The sequence below is a fragment of the Leguminivora glycinivorella genome, chromosome 2 (genome assembly GCF_023078275.1).
Source record: "Leguminivora glycinivorella isolate SPB_JAAS2020 chromosome 2, LegGlyc_1.1, whole genome shotgun sequence".
NCBI classification, from domain to species: Eukaryota; Metazoa; Arthropoda; class Insecta; order Lepidoptera; family Tortricidae; genus Leguminivora; species Leguminivora glycinivorella.
Genome location: NC_062972.1, coordinates 27,564,385 through 27,581,415, shown reverse-complemented (window position 1 = coordinate 27,581,415; position 17,031 = coordinate 27,564,385). Strand labels below are relative to the sequence as shown.

The window sequence follows — 17,031 nt, the reverse complement described above, 5'->3', positions numbered from 1 at the left end:
AAACTTTAACAGGGTTCAAACTGCCAACAACTCATCCGGAATTCAGCAACTCGGCAGGTATCGTTCAACTTTGGCGCCTGTTCCCGTCATTTGACGGGGGATTTTTCACCCTGATGAAAATCGATAGCGGACGGGTTAACTTTAACACGGGTTGCGGGTAACTTTGTAACGGAGTTCTTATCTGAAATGAGTTCAGATAGTTTCGACAATAGGAAGCTATAGGTAGTTATGTGTAAAGAATAATAAGCGCTGGTAGCCTAGCGGTAAGTACGTGCGACTTTCGTTCCGGAGGTCGCGGGTTCGAACCCCGGCTCGCACCAATGAGTTTTTCGGAATTTATGTGCGAAATGTCATTTGATATTTGCCAGTCGCTTTTCGGTGAAGGAAAACATCGTGAGGAAACCGGACTAATTCCAATAAGGGTCTAGTTTACCCTTCGGGTTGGAAGGTCAGATGGCAGTCGCTTTCGTAAAAACTAGTGCCTACGCCAAATCTTGGGATTTGTTTGTCAAGGAGGATGATGATGTGTAGAGAAGACAACAGTACGGACCCCATGAAGCTCAAACGCCTGGGTACGTAGCCGAATGGCACAAACGCTCACTAAACGGTCACGAAACGAAACGCTCGTAGATATCTATCTCTATCGCTCTTGCGTATTGGCGCGACAGAGCCAGACTACCTTTCGCGGCGTTTCGTTTTCGTTCCGCGTCGTAGAAATGGCATTCGGCTACGGTACCTGGTGGATATTGATTCTACATACTGAGCTGATGGGCCTGGGTTCGAATATAGGTAGAGATATTTATTTGTGTAATGAAATGAGTAGAGATATTTCCATGATATATTATATTTTTTTATTTCAGTCATAAATGTTTTAGTATTAAATTTTGGTTGTCTGAGTAGCTACTCATAGGTTTTCGTAGTTTATCGTAGTTTATCGTGGGGCTTAGTCAATCTGTGGTGAGAATGTCTAATTCATAATATTTATTCATCGGAATTTACTTAATAATGAATGGTTTAAAAAATCTTTATACTTTCCTTCAATATGAACACATTTTCGAGCAAAGTAGGACCATTTCACCGTATATTAAAATAAACTGTTGAGAAGGGTAAGTCCAGGGTATCAAAGGTTTAAGGGCTATAAAAGCCATAAAGATGTGTTAATTTAGCGCGAAGCCTAAACATGAGTAATGAGGTTGAACTTGGCTTTAATCGATGTTAAGGTGCAGTGAGTTCTACACAATTCTATGACTTTTAATATAAGGTAAAGCGAGGCAAATCTCGACTGGGGAGCATTTGTAACTAATCCATTGTTTCCATTATTACACTATGATGTTGAGTTCTACATGTATCCACTGTACACGCCTACCATATCCGGCTTCCCGCACACGCGTGCAGTAACGTTATGACAATGCCTTGCCATGGTTACAGAGCCCAACAATGCGTTTTCAATTTTTTCGTTACTGCGCGCATGCGCGGCAAGACGGCGGACTTTGGGGAATAGACTTTTATGTAGGGTTTTTAAAGATCTATGCACGACCCTGTTAATGACGAATAACAGTTCGGGAGTAGAAAAAGTCCTTCTCGATAACGCAAACTTCGCGGGTTATGATATTCATTGTATGGAGGAAGTGAGCGACGCCTCCACGGTTGCTGAACCACAAATTACGTGTATATATCGCGATTTTAAGCTTTATTGAGTGACATATTAAAAACTAATGGTATCCACAAAACACCCGCTGCTCACTGAGTGATTGCCGAAATCATGGTTTATAGAATTTTGATTTTTGAAAATATGTATTAATTAAAAGTAGTAATTAAATCACACAATAGTAGAAAGGACACACATGTTTGACGAATCACAACTTAAAGGTAAATACTTAAACCTAAATGGTCGCGCACCGTGCGGTTTCAAAGGAATTTCCTCCCGCGGACGCTCCGGCTGTGGAATGGGGAGCTCATGCCGAGGTATTTCCGATGAACTACAGGATGGGGTTCTTCAAAAAAGGAGTGTACAAGATTCTAATGGGTCGGCAACGCGCATGTGTTGCAGGCGTCCTGTAGTGAGGTCACAGTAGCACATAGCAGCGTCATACACTCACACATCTTAAATAGATAACCTTTAAAGAACATTAGATTAACAATAAGATAATAAAGTATCAAGTATCAAGTACCAATTAACCTTTGAAATATGAGCACATAATATCATGGAATAGATACCATGATAACTCCCACATTAATAGATAATTAGATAATATCCTACTATATAAACACGATGTATCTTCAGTCAAATATACAGAGTTCACCACAGTCTTGTCTTATTATTTACCTCCGGTACCTCCTACATTTCATGGCGATCCTGCCAGATAGGTTACGGTGATTTAATAGGTGGCGCCTAAAAAAAATGAGGTACGATTCCTAGTGTGGAGACTGGAGACTGTAAATGCTATATATGAATGATCCTTTATACTACTTAATACTTTCATTGGACAATTCACCGTCGGTGATTTGTATTGCTTCTCAGGCCATAAAACCACTATCCACCGTGATCCACCAAATTGTTCCTCATTACACGTATCACACGCATATAACACGAACGACTAACCAAAGCGGGTAAACGTCTGAGGGCCGCGAGCGCTAAAGGGTTAACGGCTATAAAAAGCCGTAAAGGTTCAGGCTTAATTAAGCTTATGTGGGTTGAGATGGTGTATGAATAGGTACTTGTGTGTGTAGGTGTTTTATATGATGTCTGTTTTAGCGTTGAGAGGTATTGTCTCGTGGTGTAGGTTTTTGATTGAAAGTTGAGTGAGGGGATTTTTAGATTCAAACAATCCCGTTTTAGTCATTGAATGTATTATAAGTACGTAAGCAGATATATCCATACTAATATTATAAATGGGAAAGTGTGTGTGTCTGTCTGTTTGTCCATCTTTCATGGCAAAACGGAGCAAGGATTGACGGGATTTTATGAAGTAGGGATAGTTAAAGGGATGGAGAGATTGGATAGTGACATGGGCTACTTTTTGTCTCTTTCTAACCCTCCACTTCTAAAATGGGGGTTGAAACTTTATATGGAGCATTTACATTTAACACGAGCGAAGCCGCCGCGGGTAAAAGCTAGCTATAAGGGTCACTTTTTTTTTTATTCGTATAATAATGGCTTTCTGCTACCAGCACGGGAAGCATGGTCGCGCGATAGACGATAAAATATCAGGCCGTCCCTATCGCACTTACAAATAGTGCGATAGGGACGGCCTGCTTGCTTCCAAGGGCACTTTGCCAATGTCAAGTAAATTACAGAGATATATAAAACAGTATAAGTAGTTTTTTTGCGAACGAGGCCTTCGCGATGCACTGGAGGATAGCAGGAGCAGCAGTACAAAGCATGATGGCGGCCGGGACCACGAACTGCCGAGTGATGTCCGTAGAATTGGTTATTCGTATCTCTAAAAGAATTCTTCATTAAATGCACTCTTTGCGCAGGCTATTCACTGCATAATATCCTATCAAACTTATACATTAAACAGCAGAATGCAAAAAATAAAAAAATATATCGGAGGACGATCCGCCATGTTCCATGGGTCATTTATATGGAAATTGACAGAGTTGACAGCCCAACTAACCTTGAGTTAAGCGGGTGGTGCAAGTGGCCCTAAAGTGTCACGTTCTAACAAGTGAGTAGATGCGAAAGTTACGTATGATATGACAAGACAAAAACAAGACAATAATAGGCACGGTCATTGGTAAACTGCATCACCGCACATATCACTATCACGCAAGTAACAGTAAGTATTTTAAAAGTGCGTGGTTTTGGCTTCAACATTGAAAATGTAGGAAAGTGAATAGACAGTAACATTGAAAAGCCCGACCCTTAAACGAGAAAAATATCAAACCCAACATAAAAAGTCTTCCTTTCTTCCCATCACTTTTCTTCCATTAGTCTAAACGTCTATTTTATTCAGCAGATATCAAAATTCCTTTTGAATGAGGATACTATTGCGAAGGCGATCATTGGTGCCTCATTTGCACAGTCCGACTCAAAGGGTTGTGGAAAATGAGCTAGCATTTGGGGGTAACAAGTTGGAACAGGCAGCGGATGATAAATTGACTGAGTAAAAACTATTCCACGAATTATTCATGACTTCAGAAACACTTTGCTACGAGAAAACATCTTGCTGATAAAAAACTTTTGAGTTTAAAGCGTCTTGTAAAGTAAGAATACTCTAGTCTAAAAAGGAGATTTCCATTCAATGGCGGTGCATTACTCATTGTTGTTCCTAAGCGCTATCCACTTCGTTCTATCGATCCTTTTGCACTTTTTATTTTTTCCATCTACTTCTGTTGATTTCAAAATGTTATTCCACTAGGTGTGATGTGTCCATTGTAACAAATAGCTCTACTTAAGTTTTTTTTTTTCAAACAGTATCTACCGTAGGTAATGCAGATACCACGGTTTCAATAATGGCCTTAACTTGTTTCCAGTTCTAATAGTACCCAGTCGAAGCTGCTTCGGTAAATTTTGCAATTTTAAACGACAAGAAGCACTTACCAAACTGAAATCACCATGCCAAATCAAAGTTACCATATTAAACTTACATTCCCGTTTTCAATTGACATGGCCGTACGATCTCAGCCAATCGAATGTCGGTAGACTTGCATATGCATGTGCAACACGTCTTAGTTTGCATAACTCGATTTGTGAACTGAATAGAGATATTACTTTGTTACCTATTCTAGGTGCAGTCTATGTGACAAGTATGATTTTAACTGTTCCATGGTATGTAATTTTCCAACATCGGAGCAGTGGGGGAGACCGGGGCTAGTTGACTATAGGGGGAGGTTGACTAACTAATAAAAAATTGAGCCAAAAATCAAACTCGAAACAACCAGTGAGGTACGAAAATCCGTCACCTCCCCCCACTCAGTCACGTGAGCCTCTTGTAGCTCATATCGTATCAGTGGTTAGCTAAAGTTTGATTTCTGGCTCAATTTTTTAATAGTTAGTCAACCTAACCCTATAGTCAACTAGCCCCGGTCTCCCTAGTTATCCATGCTTCGTTTATCTCAGTGTCCAAGAAAAGTCCAGAAATGGATGTCTCTAGGATAAATTTGTAGGACGTGTGTACACAGTACTCACAATACATATATGTATTTAACACAGATTTTAAGAATATTATCTTATATATTAAGAAAAGTGTAGGTAAATCTGCACATAAATAAATAAATAAATAAATAAATATTGGGGACACCTTACACAGTTCAACCTAGCCCCAAACTAAGCAAAGCTTGTACTATGGGTGCTAAGCGACGATATACATACTTATATAGATAAATATATACTTATATACATAGAAAACATCCATGACTCAGGAACAAGTATCTGTGCTCATCACACAAATAAATGCCCTTACCGGGATTCGAACCCAGGACCGCGGCTCAGCAGGCAGGGTCACTACCGACTGAGCCAGACCGGTCGTCGGACATTTAGATAAATTTCTACTAGTACCTTCAGCAGCCGACGAGGCGCATCAGCGAATCCGCAAACGTTGTGCCGTAGACATAGACATTGGATTTTTCTTCCACAAGAACGGATTCAGTGACAAAGCTCGTTCCTGCGCCGCGATTTGTTTTAGGACAGATGTCTGTATTGAGCGTACCTGGGTGGCTAGCCGAATGGCACAATCGCTCACGAAACGAAGCGCTAGTAGATATCTATCTCTATCGCGCTTGCGTATTGGCGCGACAGAGCCAGCGGCGTATCGCTTTCGTTTGGCGTCGGAGAAATGCCATTCGGCTACGGGGCCTGAATACCTAGCCAACGACACAATCGCTTATGCTTCGTAATCGTATCGTAGCCAGCTCTCTCTATCGCTCTTTTCTAGGGGCGCGACAGAACCAGACTGCGTTTCAATCGCCACGTAGCATCAACGATTGTCATTTCGGCTAGACTGGCTGGCTTTATTTATACAAATACTGCCTGTCTACTTTGTCCTTTTGGAGTTCACTCGACTTCAAAAAAAAAAATATTTACTCTATCTTTTAAAATGTGGTTGGTGTGGACGAATGTAAATCAATATTTACTGGAATTATTGGTATTGAACTGACTGAAATGAAAGAACTTGTAAATAAAATTCAAATATAAATGAAAAACACCAGTTTTTTTCCATTTTTGCCAGCAACATCAAAAAGCTCCAGCTTTTTGATTAAGATTTAACTAGTAACTGTATTACTGTTATACGTGTTATTATATTGAAATACGTATTTGTGTATATTGAATTGATTTAATTTCGTCATAGCGCAGGCGAGGGAAATCCGTACACATTTTGTTACAAATTGTTTTTGTACAACGCAGCGGGGTATTTTAATGAACACTATTATTTACTACAAACGTGTACAAAGCTGTAACATGGCTTTTCGTGGCAGGAAAAGCCTACGAAGTTACAGCAAATTAGGAACATGGCGTGCCGCCGCCACATCTATCACGTCTATCGCAGTTTATTTTATCTTCACCAGACTTATGTTCCCATATTCAACGTAATTCGTGGCCTCAGCTAAAGCAAAATAAATTTATCCAGAGAGACAAACACAGACTACCAGTTCCAAGTAACAGTGCCGAATAACTGACAGTCGATATCGTCCGGCGATTTCATTTAGCTATTCAAAAATTAAATTCAAATAATTGTCAGTTCGTGTGCTCAAAATCAGAATCCTTGGTCAATTTGACCTTTTAACTATTATCGGGATATTTGATATGAATGAAGCATTTTCCTGCTAGGGCCCGGCCTAACCCTTATTTTTTTTTATTGACTTTCTGTCGATAAAAGATTGTCATGTTGACCTCGGCCTGTAGGGCTAGCACATACTTGTCCTTGTCATTAATTTAATACAACTAGACAAAGACGTAACGTGTCATCTATCTCGCGGAGAGATATTCTCGCGACAATCTTGTGCAAGCCCTATTGTAGGTAACAGCCCAATTAAGATTAATCAAACTTGTAATCGCCGTTTGCTCGGATATCATGCGGCAGAATTTAGTCCTCTTAGCATAGTAATGTGTACATACTAATGTGTTTTCGAAGTTCGTCCTTATACTGGTTTGTATTAGTTGTGTGTGCTAGTGGAATAGCGACGGTAGTTTAAGACCCCCCGTGCTCCAATGCCGAATGAACTACCTCACATTCGATACAGACAGAATTAGTAGAAAAGTAGTTCTCATTATGCATGCTGGTGTGGTATTTACCACTGTATAAGCCTCCGTTTTTTTACTTTATAATATGGGAGGTCGTTGCGTTGAGAAATATTATAAGACTTTTAATTGACATTTGCGGTGCGTGTGACGGAGGCAAGGTTTTGGACATATTACCACAGAATATAAATAAAATAGTAATTACGATGGCATACCGATCGCAACCGATCCTTAGGTTAGAAAAATTACTTCCTGATAATTAATATACTGATGCCACATTCAAACAGGCCAAAGTTATTTGTAATCCTAGATAAAATACCTATTCCTCAGAGAACATATGAACATGAATTACCTAATTAGGTATTGAATCAATACATTACATAGTCATACTGCAAAAAAAAATCTACATGGAGCGACTTAAAAATTCTAAGCTTTCAACTCGCGTACATCTCCTGCCTTCAGCCGAGCTAGGCTTCAGGCATCAATTTTTGCATAATGGCTCCAGCTGAAGGCAACACTCGAAGAAGCCATCCTAACGCGGGGCAATTACGCCAACTTTGCCGATAATACCCCTCCTGGAATGTTCATTTAGATTGCTTTAGTTTGATCTTTTTATTTCACGCCTTTCTCTTGAAGTTACAAATTTAGAAGCCAATATAGCGCATTTAGATTAGGATAAATGTCATTGGTCATTAGATTAGTTCAGAGAAATATAGCCGCGTTTTACTTTTTAACCGACTTCAAAAAAGGAGGAGGTTCTCAATTCGACTGATTTTTTTTTTTTGTATGTATGTTACTCGATATCTCCGAGAATCGTGGACCGATTTTCAAAATTTTTTTTTTGATCGAACGGGTATAACCCCGAGATGGTCCCATTGGCACCAAGTCGGGGTCTGATGATGGGATCTTGGAGAAATCGAGGGAACTCTTCAAATGTTATAGGCACATGTAATGTTTTTAGTGTATTTTTCAAAGGTACACCAGTATTTACGCCTGATGGTAATAATTTTATGTGGCTGAGCTGATGATGGAAGGTCAACTCCTCAATGGTTAGGAGTTAAAGGATAATTCTTTCACTACTGTACATATATTCGGACTGATACATATAATATCACTAGGAACCACTAAAAATCAACAAATAAATTAACTTTTTAACAAAAAATAAAACCGCCTTCAAAAAAAGCGTGTTACAAAACACGGAGAAACTAAAAAGCCAAAAATAATAAACCTTCGAATTCAGATTTCTTATCGGATTGCAATAATCTAAACATCCAAATTATAAACAAATCAATTATTTTTGGAGTCGGGGCCAGCCTGCGTATGGTTGGGTGGGGCAAACAGGTAATAGCAAGGCGACGAACAGGTCTGGTACCGACTACAAAAATAATTGATTTGTTTATAATTTGGATGTTTAGATTATTGCAATCCGATAAGAAATCTGAATTCGAAGATTTATTATTTAGGGCTTTTTAGTTTCTCCGTGTTTTGTAACACGCTTTTTTTATGAGAATACCCATCTATGTAAATACTTAAAATGATCCATGTTAAAGTTATAAAATGCGACCCTATATATCTGTGAATCTGTATATTAGTTTTTAACCTAACCTACTAAATTAGTAAAATAAAATCTAAGTACTTACTTATCCTGAAATATTCAAGCCTTTGAAGCATATTTCTCAAAGCTTCTTTTTTCTTACGTTGAGATGAAGGAAATGACGCAGATCGATTTCCATAGAGGTGGCTCCGTGGATATTTATATTCCGTAATTTACTTTGGAGCGTCCTATTAACTAATATATAACTTAGGCGGGAAGTCGCTCCATGGGTTAAATCTTAACCTAACCTTTTATCCAATCTAACCTCTCCCTTCTGTCCACAGGGTCTCTTCTCCCGCATGACGTTCCGCGAGCCAGTATGGCTCGGCGGCGCTGGCAACACCACAGGGCTGCAAGACAAGCTCGGCCTGTCTGATGGGCTGCTTGGCTGTGTTGACTTCTTGAGGATCAACGGAGACACTTATAGACTTGTGAAAGATGCTGTAGCTACGCTGGATATCGGTGAGTGGCATAACTACTTCCTCATTGCAAGCTTGATGGTTTACTAGGCAACGAAGTCTGCCTTATATTACCGGAGATATTTACTTACCGACTGGTCATAGATGCTGTCACTACCTACGCTAGATATTCGTAAGTGGCACACCGCAGGCTTTCAAGATAAGCTTGAGATAGTTACATATGAGATACCAGATAAGTAATGAATGTGTAGGTATTCAATTTCAAATTTCAAAACCATCGCTGTTTTTAGTTAAAATATCAAAATCTTTGTTTGTTTGTTTGTATAAGCTTTATTGTACATAAAGGAAACAAAAGAGACACAGTTACAGAGTCAGTAATATACAATGTAGGCGGACTTATCCCTTAATGGGATCTCTTCCAGTCAACCTTTTGTGAAACTCGATCACAAAGGAAAGGTCCGTGAACATCGAAAAAACTCGAACGCATCAACAAGTAGGCAGACATAATTAAATGGCATTAATTGCCGTTTTAAGGTCGAAGCCTTAATTCTTTTTTTACAGTAAGTACCTCTCAAGATTCTGTAGGTTAAAATGTTTGTATAAACACATAATAACCAAATAAACGTCGAATGAAAAACACAATTACAGAACAACCACAACATGGATATAGTTATACTGATCAAGCCTATCAAACAGAATAAATATTGATATAGGGAATCTAATTTCATATTGGCATAATTGTAATCAGGCTTGAGCGTTGAGGTTATCGGGTTACCGCCATTGGCATTGAACGCGCACAAGATGCAATCAAGTCATAAATTATACTAATTACTTGACCACAAAGGTATCTAATATCTACACCTCTAGTGTACATTTCATTCGAAAACTTAACGTAGGTAATGTAAAGTAATCGTTTTGGTAAGCAGCAGTTATCAGAGTTGTAGGTACCTACTTAATAAATTTATACTACCTATTTTCGAATTACCTTTCAGAACGTGGTTTTTAAACATCAATGTAAATCGAACGCAATAAAGCTTATACCGATCAAGTTGAGTCATTTCTTACAATATTACGAGCATTCATTTAGTTTCCTAAGTACGCCAACTAAATAAGGCCTTAGCAACACAAATAAGGCACACTCGGAAAATAGGCCGTCAACGCCAAATCCACTATGACGTTTTATAAAAGTTCCCAATCTTATCCACGCCTGATCTTCATTTACCAGTACCCTAACTTGGCCCTTACACCCTTTCAATTAAGAATGGATATTCTGTACGCTATTTAAATAGGATTTTCCTTAATTTAGAAGCCTTTGAGACCGCCCTTTGATTTGGAATCTCTTTCGTAGCCATAAGCTTCGGCTGAATTAGTTTGATGAGAGATTATGCCGTTGGATTTCACGTTACTTCACGCAGAAACCTTGCTAATAATTAAAAGAAGCTTGACATTAACTTTCTTAGAATGATGTCTCAGATAATAAAGTAAATAACTAATATATATGTTATTTTTAGTGTACAGGGGCCTTACCATGATCTCTTAACGCGATTCAGTTTAGGACCTAAACTGAACTGCGTCGCTATTTCCTACCACGACATTGTTATTGCGATCAAATTTCGACCGAGCGAGCGATAAGCGTCCCAGCCGTTTCATTCACTCATCTCAAGTGTATTTCGTACCATGACATGCCACTTGAGCCTAAACTGAATCGCAGGAATGTCAAATTTAGCGATTCATAAAAAGTTACTCACATACCGCATTATTCTGAATCGCTTTGTTGTAACACTAGCGACACTAAATATTGTAGGAGTAGGAGATGGAAAATAAAACTAAAGCTAGTTTCATCACCTGATTAATTTATTATTTTGGTTTTTCGATCCTTACCGATTCGATAATAAAATATAAAGTTTTATGATTTTGTTTAGTATTATTTACGGACCAACTATTCCAACTAACTACACGTTTTTACATTTTTAGAGTGCCCTATGATATCGCAACTTTCGCAAAAACGCAAATCAAAAAGAGCGAGAAAAAGTCTGATCCTTTTAGTCGATATGCAGGGAGTCATGTTAACACTTGCGACAAACTATGCCTAGAACTAGGATGGCTAAGGAATCAACTAGGTCTAGCATAACTTAGCGATATACATTAAATTTAGACACGAGTGAGCTACCTATAAATACTAATGACTTACGTATTTGTTAAAATATCATCCAAACACTGCGAGTTCTATAGCCGAGCACAGCACTTCAAATACATAAATAAAAACTTTATTATTAATTACCTACTAGTCAAGGGCGCGATGTTCTAAACATAAGCTTTAACGAACTGTCATTAATGTCATTATATATATTTTTATCATTTATTTATAGTTTTGTTCAAAAAGACACGATATTTTACACAAAATCATTGTAATTATTGTGAATTTTACATTTAAATATTTTAAATGTTTCTTTTTCCAGTTTTAAGAATAAAATAAAATTAAAAATTAGTAATCGTTCCTGGTTTTCGAACGATCAAACGTCACAAGGGGAAAACGAGATAGATTTATACGATTCCTATAGCGTCATCCTTTTCTTGTCAACACGATTCAGTTGCGAACCAGAGACAATATCGGTCTTTCATTCACTTGTACGCGGTTCAGTTTCGACTCTGAACATTGGAGGTCATGGTAGCAAATTGAGACGCTCAGTTTAGGCACCTAAACTGAACTGCTCTGCGTTTGAATCGTTTTTAAAAAGATCGTGGTAAGGCTGCAGTAATCCAATTAGAACCTCTACAACCATGTCAAAATGACAAGCAGTAAGAGATTTCTTACAATCTGATTTATAACGTCACTATGACATAGTTCTACAGTGGCCTAGGGTTCCAATTGGTTGACTGTACAATTATATACCTGCTACTGTGTGAATGATGTACCTACTTGACGTAAGTTTGAAATTCACCTCATTATTTTTTATAACATAAATTACCTACTCAAACCTTGGGCCCCTATTTGTGTCCTGTGTGGTGACGGGTTAAGAATTTTACCACCCCCTTTACTCCCTTGAATGTCGTAGAAGTCGACTTTGGGTTATAAGTTCCATTACCGCAATATCTCAATTTCATTTTCTTTCAACCATTTAATTGTCAAGAGTGCACGAGTGGCCCTCAAACTTGAGCAATTTCATGTGATCTTCCTACCCATAACAACATAAGAATACCGACGTGAATTTTATGCATTTTAGGGTTCGAAAAAAATACCTACCAGCACCTACCAGTAATAGTCAGAATTCACTACCGTGGCATTTAGACCAACTTATCTGCATGGTTTGGCATCTACTGCTACAATTGTTAACTCAAGCTTGATTCTATTCTAACTTAACCAATCTCCATATGCAGCTTCACATACAAATATTGACCGGTCTAACTCATCCCGATAACATCAACCATTTGGTTGATACATTTGGACCAGATATATGCGATCTATTGCCCCGATTCCATTTATAGTTTGTCGGTTCAAATACTTCAAATACCGATCCATATTGTATGATAACGCAATTTGGTATTCCGGAGCGGTATGATATTGTTTGAAAGTAAGGCCAGTTGCATCCAATTGCATTTGTATTGCGCTTGATTCGAACGATACTGCAGACCTTGGCTTATTCTTCAACGTGCATTAGTGTCGTTCTCACGCAAAAAGTACCACCCTATTTCGACTAGACTAATAAATAATTCAGTGATCAACATATTTTTATTTAAGGCCCAATTTTACCTCTTACAAATCCGTAAATTGTGTCCTTCACAAACAGAAATCGAAATGTCGAACGGCTTGTTAGATTTGTTAAATTAATATTTATTAATAGTTCCCGCCATTTATCAATGATCAATAATGCCTAATTCATTAACAACCTACATATAAATTACTAGTATTTCAGAAACAATCCACAATTTAATTTCAATAATTTCAGCAAGCTTCAAATCATTATTAATATATTAAGAGTACACAATAGCATAACCCCCCAAATGCTCGGGTTGACCCTAATCAGTCCGTGTTTGCCGGTCAAACATAACCGTTTAACGGCCCGGTGATTTCATCATGTTGACCGAATGATTAATTATTCCGCGCATTGATTATTGTTATTGATGTTTTGCCACATTCACTGTCATGCATTACAATTGGTACCTACAATTGGTAACGTGAGGAAACCGATTAATTTAAAACACGTATTTCAGATAACAAAACAAAAAATATGTTATATTTTGAGATAACATTAGCAAAAAAAATCTTATTTATTTTTTGCTATTTTGGACGAATTTATACCTAAATTCAAAATTAAATGTTATTTATAAAATTAACAATTTTAGTGTTAAAATGTGATCAGGAGTATGATGCTATTAGTTTTCCTCATGTTACAACGGGTAACATGAAAACGCAATTTAAAACCACACGTAATGCGACGAGTTACGAATTTCACCAACTTTCCTCCCGAATGTGTCGTAATAGTCGACTGTGGGATATGGGTTCAATTATGGTGTGAACGACGGACTTGCAACCTGCCACTGCAATATCACAACTGAAACACTGAAAATTTTCTTGTGCTCTACTTACCCCTTTAGAGAAACAGGCGTGCTTTTAACGCATATGTTTGTATTGTATACAAATTAAATTAAATGAGTAATCGATAAAGTTTACCTTTTACGTAATAAAATAATCCCATTGAGTCCGCTCCGCACTCAAACATTTATACCTAAATACATTTGCCTCGTGTTCAAATCTCGGCGGATTTCTACGAAGTTGGTTCCTTATTTTAATTCGTCCACATTTAAACTGCCAATCAAAGTCTGCCAATAACAGAGGCCCTACTCATTAATAGTCTAATATTTCTCTTTGATGGGTTGATCCGGTTGTAGACCCGGTTAGTTCTTGTGCATTTCTAATCACTTACAACGAAGGTAGACAGTAATAGTATGATTTTATTTGCTTTCCCGAACTTATATAAAATTTAATATTCTTTTAATAGTCACATTTACGTTAGAATATGTAGCACATTCGAGTCACTGTTCCCACCGAATCACTGTTCCCTCCTATATTTCTACTCAACAGCGAAAACATTACAGAAAAAAAACAGTGGAATTGAGAACCTCCTCCTTTTTTGAAATCAGTTAAAAATGACATTTTGCGTGGTGAACGTGCTGAACAGTGACCCCAAACGGTAACCGTTTGACCTTTACGCTATCGATTAACGTATTCTAGAACGAAACAAACTCATGGTAGAAAAAATATTTGTTTGAAATTTGAAATCAGGGAGTCAGATAAGGAAGTACGTGAGGAGGTTTCTCGATGAGATAGGAAGTATGAACTTGATGCTCAAGGTTAACGGTCACATACTAATAAGACCTTTGGCCGAGATCTTAAAGAACTACATTAATATTACTAATTAAACGATCTGACAAGAACCTTTATATCTACTTACTAAGAGTTTTTGGCATTTAAATAAAATTCTTTGGTCGATAAGTGACACGGAAAATCATGGAGAAACCAAACGGCAAAAATATCACATTTATTTTTCTCAAACATGCAATGAAATAGTGTCTTTACGTTCCTTAAAATGGGCTGGGAAGTATCGCTTTTTGGGCGCAACAACTCGAGAGGACTGTAAAGGGATTTCATATTATTTTTTAGGCCTAGGCCTGCAAAGTAACTTTTTTTTATAAAATATTGTCCTTTAGAGCATTTTTATTTTATTTCATTGTATGTTTGAGAAAAGCACTATACATGCCTCGGCGTGAAAACGGATTCCCGGCCTCGTATCCCTATCCGGGTATATACCCACTTGGCCGGAAATCCTCATTTTCCAGGCCTCTGATGTAATGTACTATTATGTAACATTTACGGTATCGATTATCGTATTACAAATAGCCCAAATTTCATGTTAAAAGCTGACAAATATATTGAAAGACGCAAATGACCACCGGTTTGACCTAGTCGGTAGTGACCCTGCCTACGCCGCGGTCCTGGGTTCGAATCCTGGTAAGGGATTTTGTTTGCGTGATGAGCACAGACATTTGTTCCTGAGTCATGGATGTTTTCTGTTTGGGGCTCAGTCAATATGTGTAAGGATGTCCTATAAATAATAATAATAAAATGAAATGAAATGTACTTCGAATCTCGATCAAAATCATCATTCGCTTGCCTTTAGCCCAGTCACTTGGGGTCGGCGCAGCATACATCTCTGTCACCCGTCATCTTATCATTAACTTGCTTTCGTTCCATCCACATTTTCCTCGAGACGATAAAAACTATAACAATCTTGACAAGAGATTTCAAACTAAAATTAACTCATAAATTTAATAAGATTTCTTTACTTCAACATGCAGGAAACAGAAAAGCAAAATTTAAATACGAAGCTGCTTAATTAACGCTAACCCGGAGTAACCGCGGAAGTTAGTCGGATTAAATATGTACGGCGACGGATTATTTCCCACCGCGCCATTTACGGGTTAAAAAGAGAGTAGGTAGTAATACATACATTCATACATACAATCACGTCTGTATCCCATGAAGGGATAGGCAGAGCACATGAAACTACTCAAGTTTCAGTGCCACTCTTGGCAAATAAGGGGTTGAAAGAAAACGAAACTGATATTGCAGTGACAGCTAGGTTGCCAGCCTCTCGCCTACGCCACAATTTAACCCTATCCCACAGTCGCCTTCTACGACACCGACGGGAAGAAAGGGGGGAGTGACATTCTTAACCCGTCACCACACGGGCACAAAAAAATAATTTTACAGCCTGGTTTATCACGCAAGTATTACGCGTGATAAACCAGGCTGTAAAATTATTTTTTTTAAATAAATAAATATTATAGGACATTGTTACACAGATTGACTGAGTCCCACGGTAAGCTCAAGAAGGCTTGTGTTGCAGGTACTCAGACAACGATATATATATATAATATATAAATACTTATATACATAGAAAACATCCATGACTCACGAACAAATATCTGTGCTCATCACACAAATAAATGCCCTTACCGGGATTCGAACCCAGGACCGCGGCGCAGCAGGCAGGGTCACTACCGACTGCGCCAGACCGGTCGTCAAATAAAAAATATTGGGTTCAAATTAGATATTTCTGCGAGGACTTTTAATAACGAGAATTTCTACTATGATCAATCAATTAAATTATTAGTCAAATTAATGGATTGATATTTTGTACGAGTTGTGCCTAAGTTTCTTAAGTTATTATATTTGTAATTGAATTAAGCTATAAAAAGTTAGTGCCTTAATTGTTTCTAAAATGTTAATTTGCTTTTAAATTGGTTATGATTGTGTTTCAAATTTAAATAGTTTTGGAATTCATGTCACCAACAAAATGTTTCAAATTGATTGAAGAGATTAACAGTGATTTAATAATTAATACGGTGTTATTAATCTAGTTCTGAAGATTTGTCGTATCTACAAAATATTCTTAGTAAAATTCCTAGTATAGGTAAAATTACATAAATGTAATACGATGCGAAATGGACGCGACGAAATCAAATTCACAGCTCTTACTATTCGTTGTAAAAAACACATTCGCAAAAATATATGTACTTCATTCACCAAATAATCTAGCTGCTACGGAACTAACAAATAAAGAAAATTTACCTCATCAGCTCATCACCAAATAACCTAATCTACTAAAGCTTCAGTAACAATTAAAATAATCATAACGCCCGCTGGTTATAAAATATGTTATTCTCCTACCTATTACGGATCGCAAATCAACTTGCTCGATAGTCTATTAGATATAATGTGCATCCAATTTGATAAATTGTTCAGTTGAAATCATCGGAAACTGCGAACTGTT

The 17,031-nt window shown here is 37.7% G+C and overlaps 1 protein-coding gene across 1 annotated transcript in view; it reads left to right on the top strand.

Annotated features, from left to right (window-relative positions):
* Positions 1-17,031, top strand: part of LOC125239188 (pikachurin) — a 98,021-nt gene that overhangs the window by 36,841 nt on the left and 44,149 nt on the right. Inside the window, exon 7 of the mRNA XM_048146709.1 lies at positions 9,062-9,239. Coding sequence (XP_048002666.1) covers positions 9,062-9,239 — 178 coding nt within the window. The remainder of the gene's footprint in view (positions 1-9,061; positions 9,240-17,031) is intronic.